At 67.6% G+C, this 2,447-nt stretch overlaps 1 protein-coding gene across 1 annotated transcript in view; it reads left to right on the top strand.

The window, feature by feature from the left end:
* CD68 (CD68 molecule) overlaps positions 1–416 on the top strand; it is a 7,379-nt gene extending 6,963 nt beyond the window's left edge. Inside the window, exon 8 of the mRNA XM_043537619.1 lies at positions 411–416. Within this exon, the coding sequence (XP_043393554.1) occupies positions 411–416 (6 nt within the window). The remainder of the gene's footprint in view (positions 1–410) is intronic.
* Positions 417–2,447: the final 2,031 nt, after the last annotated feature.

The raw sequence follows: 2,447 nt of genomic DNA, 5'->3' as shown, positions 1-2,447 counted from the left end.
CCCAGCCCCCCGGCTGCATTTTCAGCTGTGGGTCAGTGACGCCAAGTCCCAGGCCATGTGGGCCCAGCCGGTGCCGACTCCCCCTCCCCCCCGCTCCCTACCCAGTGACCCCAAATCTCTCAGCCACACAGAGCTGGAGCTGTTAGCTTTGTTAGGACCACCTGCTGTCAGCCTAGGAGCCCGGACGCCTGGGTTCTCTCCCCAGCTCTGGGACAGCAGTGGGGGCTGGGGGGTTAGAGCAGGGCAGGCTGGGAGCCAGGACGCCTGGGTTCTCGGCCTTGCCGTGACTGGCCGTGCTGAGCAGGGGTGGGCAGCTCTAACCCAGGAGCCCTCCCCTGCCCCCCAGAGCTGGGAGCTGCCCAGGGGCTGAGAGTGTCCAGCCCCCTTGGCTTCTCCCCCCCGCCCCCCAGCATTGACCTGCGTCAGGGGCTGTGGTTTGCTCTTCTCTGAGCAGGTTTCCTGCCTGGCTCCAGCGAGCCCAAGGAAAACAGGCCCTGGACACCCCACCCTGCCCCTTCCGCTGCCCCCCCCCATGGTGGGGTAAGGGGGGCAGACCAGAGCCAAGCCAGGAGGGAATCCTGTCTCTGCAGCCCGGCTGTGGGCAGAAGTTACCTGCCTCAGAGCCGGGGAGAGAACCCAGGAGTCCGGGCTCCCAGCCCGCCTGTTCTAACCCTCCGGACCCCGCTCCCCTCCCAGACCCGGGCAGAGAACCCAGGAGTCCTGGCTCCCAGCCCCCACTACGCTACCCATTGGTCCCTGCTCCTCGTTTCTATTCTCCCAGCAGTCAGGAAATTCCCTTTGTTCTGCCGTTTCCGTGGGAGGGGAGCGGGGTCAGGGCAGGATGTGACACCTCATTTCCCCAGCTCCTCCGGCTCCGCCAGTCCCGCGGCCCCTGCCCTGCCCTGCCCGGGGCCCCTGGTGAACACGGGCGGCCGGGCGGGGAGCTCCAGCTCCTCCAGCCCTGGCCTCCTCCATAACAGAGCAGATGTGCCCCGCCCCAGAGGTGGCTGCATCTCAGCACCGGGCAGGAGGTCCTCAATGAACCAGCCACACCGCCCCAGAGGTGGCCACATCTCAGCAATGGGCGAGGGGTCCCTGTGTCACCCACCGCCCCGCCCCAGCGCTGGCCACATCTCCACGCCGGGCGAGGGGTCTCCGTGTCACCCGCCGCCCCGCCCCAGAGGTGGCCACATCTCCACGCCGGGCGAGGGGTCTCCGTGTCACCCGCCGCCCCGCCCCAGAGGTGGCCACATCTCCGCGCCGGGCGAGGGGTCTCCGTGTCACCCGCTGCCCCGCCCCAGAGGTGGCTGCATCTCAGCACCGGGCAGGAGGTCCCCAATGAACCAGCCGCACCACCCCAGAGGTGGCCGCATCTCAGCGACTGGCGAGGGGTCCCTGTGTCACCCACCACCGCGCCCCAGCGCTGGCCACATCTCCGCGCCGGGTGAGGGGTCCCTGTGTCACCAGTCGCCCCGCCCCAGCGCTGGCTGCATCTCCACGCCGGGCGAGGGGTCCCCGTGTCACCCGCCGCCCCGCCCCAGAGGTGGCTGCATCTCGGCGCCGGGCGAGGGGTCCCTGGGTTACCGGCCGCCCCACCCCAGAGGTGGCCGCATCTCAGTGCTGGGCGGGAGGTCCCCAATGAACCAGCCGCCCCGCCCCAGAGGTGGCCGCATCTCCACGCCGGAGGAGGAATCACTCCTTCCCTCGCTCCCCCAACCCTGCAGGAACCGAACAATTATCTGGGCAGATGAATGTCTGGCACCAGAGGTGGAATTTCCTGGACAGAGGAAAAAATAAAACAGAACGGATTCTGCTGACTGTCACATTACGCCGAGGGGGGCGGGGGGCTGGCAGATCTGAGGGGGGGGGTGTTTGGAGGGGCGGGGGTGGGTTTTGGGTGGTCCCCTTGCGGCCCCCGTGAAGTGAGGGACAAATAACCCCAAACCGCCCGAATCTATCTAGAGCGGGGGGGCTGGGAGCCAGGACTCCTGGGTTCTCTCCCAGGCTCTGGGAGGGGAGTGGGGGCTGGGGGTCAGAGCGGGGGAGCTGGGAGCCAGGACTCCTGGGTTCTCTCCCGGGCTCTGGGAGGGGAGTGGGGGCTGGTGGGTAAGAGCAGGGGGGCTGGGAGCCAGGACTCCTGGGTTCTCTCCCGGGCTCTGGGCTGGGGGGGAGAGAAGGGGAGGAGCTCGGACTCCTGGGTTCCCTCCACCTTATTTTCACAAAGGGGGGCTGTTTATGTCGCCTTATCACATGACAACGGGGAGGCAAGATGGCCTCCCCCATATTGGCGTGGCTCCCTGATCACGTGGCAAAAGAAACCAAGATGGCCCCGCCCATGCGGGCTGCAGGACAAAATGGCTTCGCTTGTCCCCTGTCACGTGACAACCCAGGGCGAGGCGCTGGGGGAACCAATGACTGCGTTCAGCTTGGCTTCAAGCCGCTGCGCG

The sequence above is a fragment of the Chelonia mydas genome, unplaced genomic scaffold (assembly GCF_015237465.2).
Source record: "Chelonia mydas isolate rCheMyd1 unplaced genomic scaffold, rCheMyd1.pri.v2 scaffold_61_arrow_ctg1, whole genome shotgun sequence".
In the NCBI taxonomy this organism is placed as follows: Eukaryota; Metazoa; Chordata; order Testudines; family Cheloniidae; genus Chelonia; species Chelonia mydas.
Note: the sequence above shows the minus strand (reverse complement) of the source record. Positions and strands in the feature narration are given on the sequence as shown.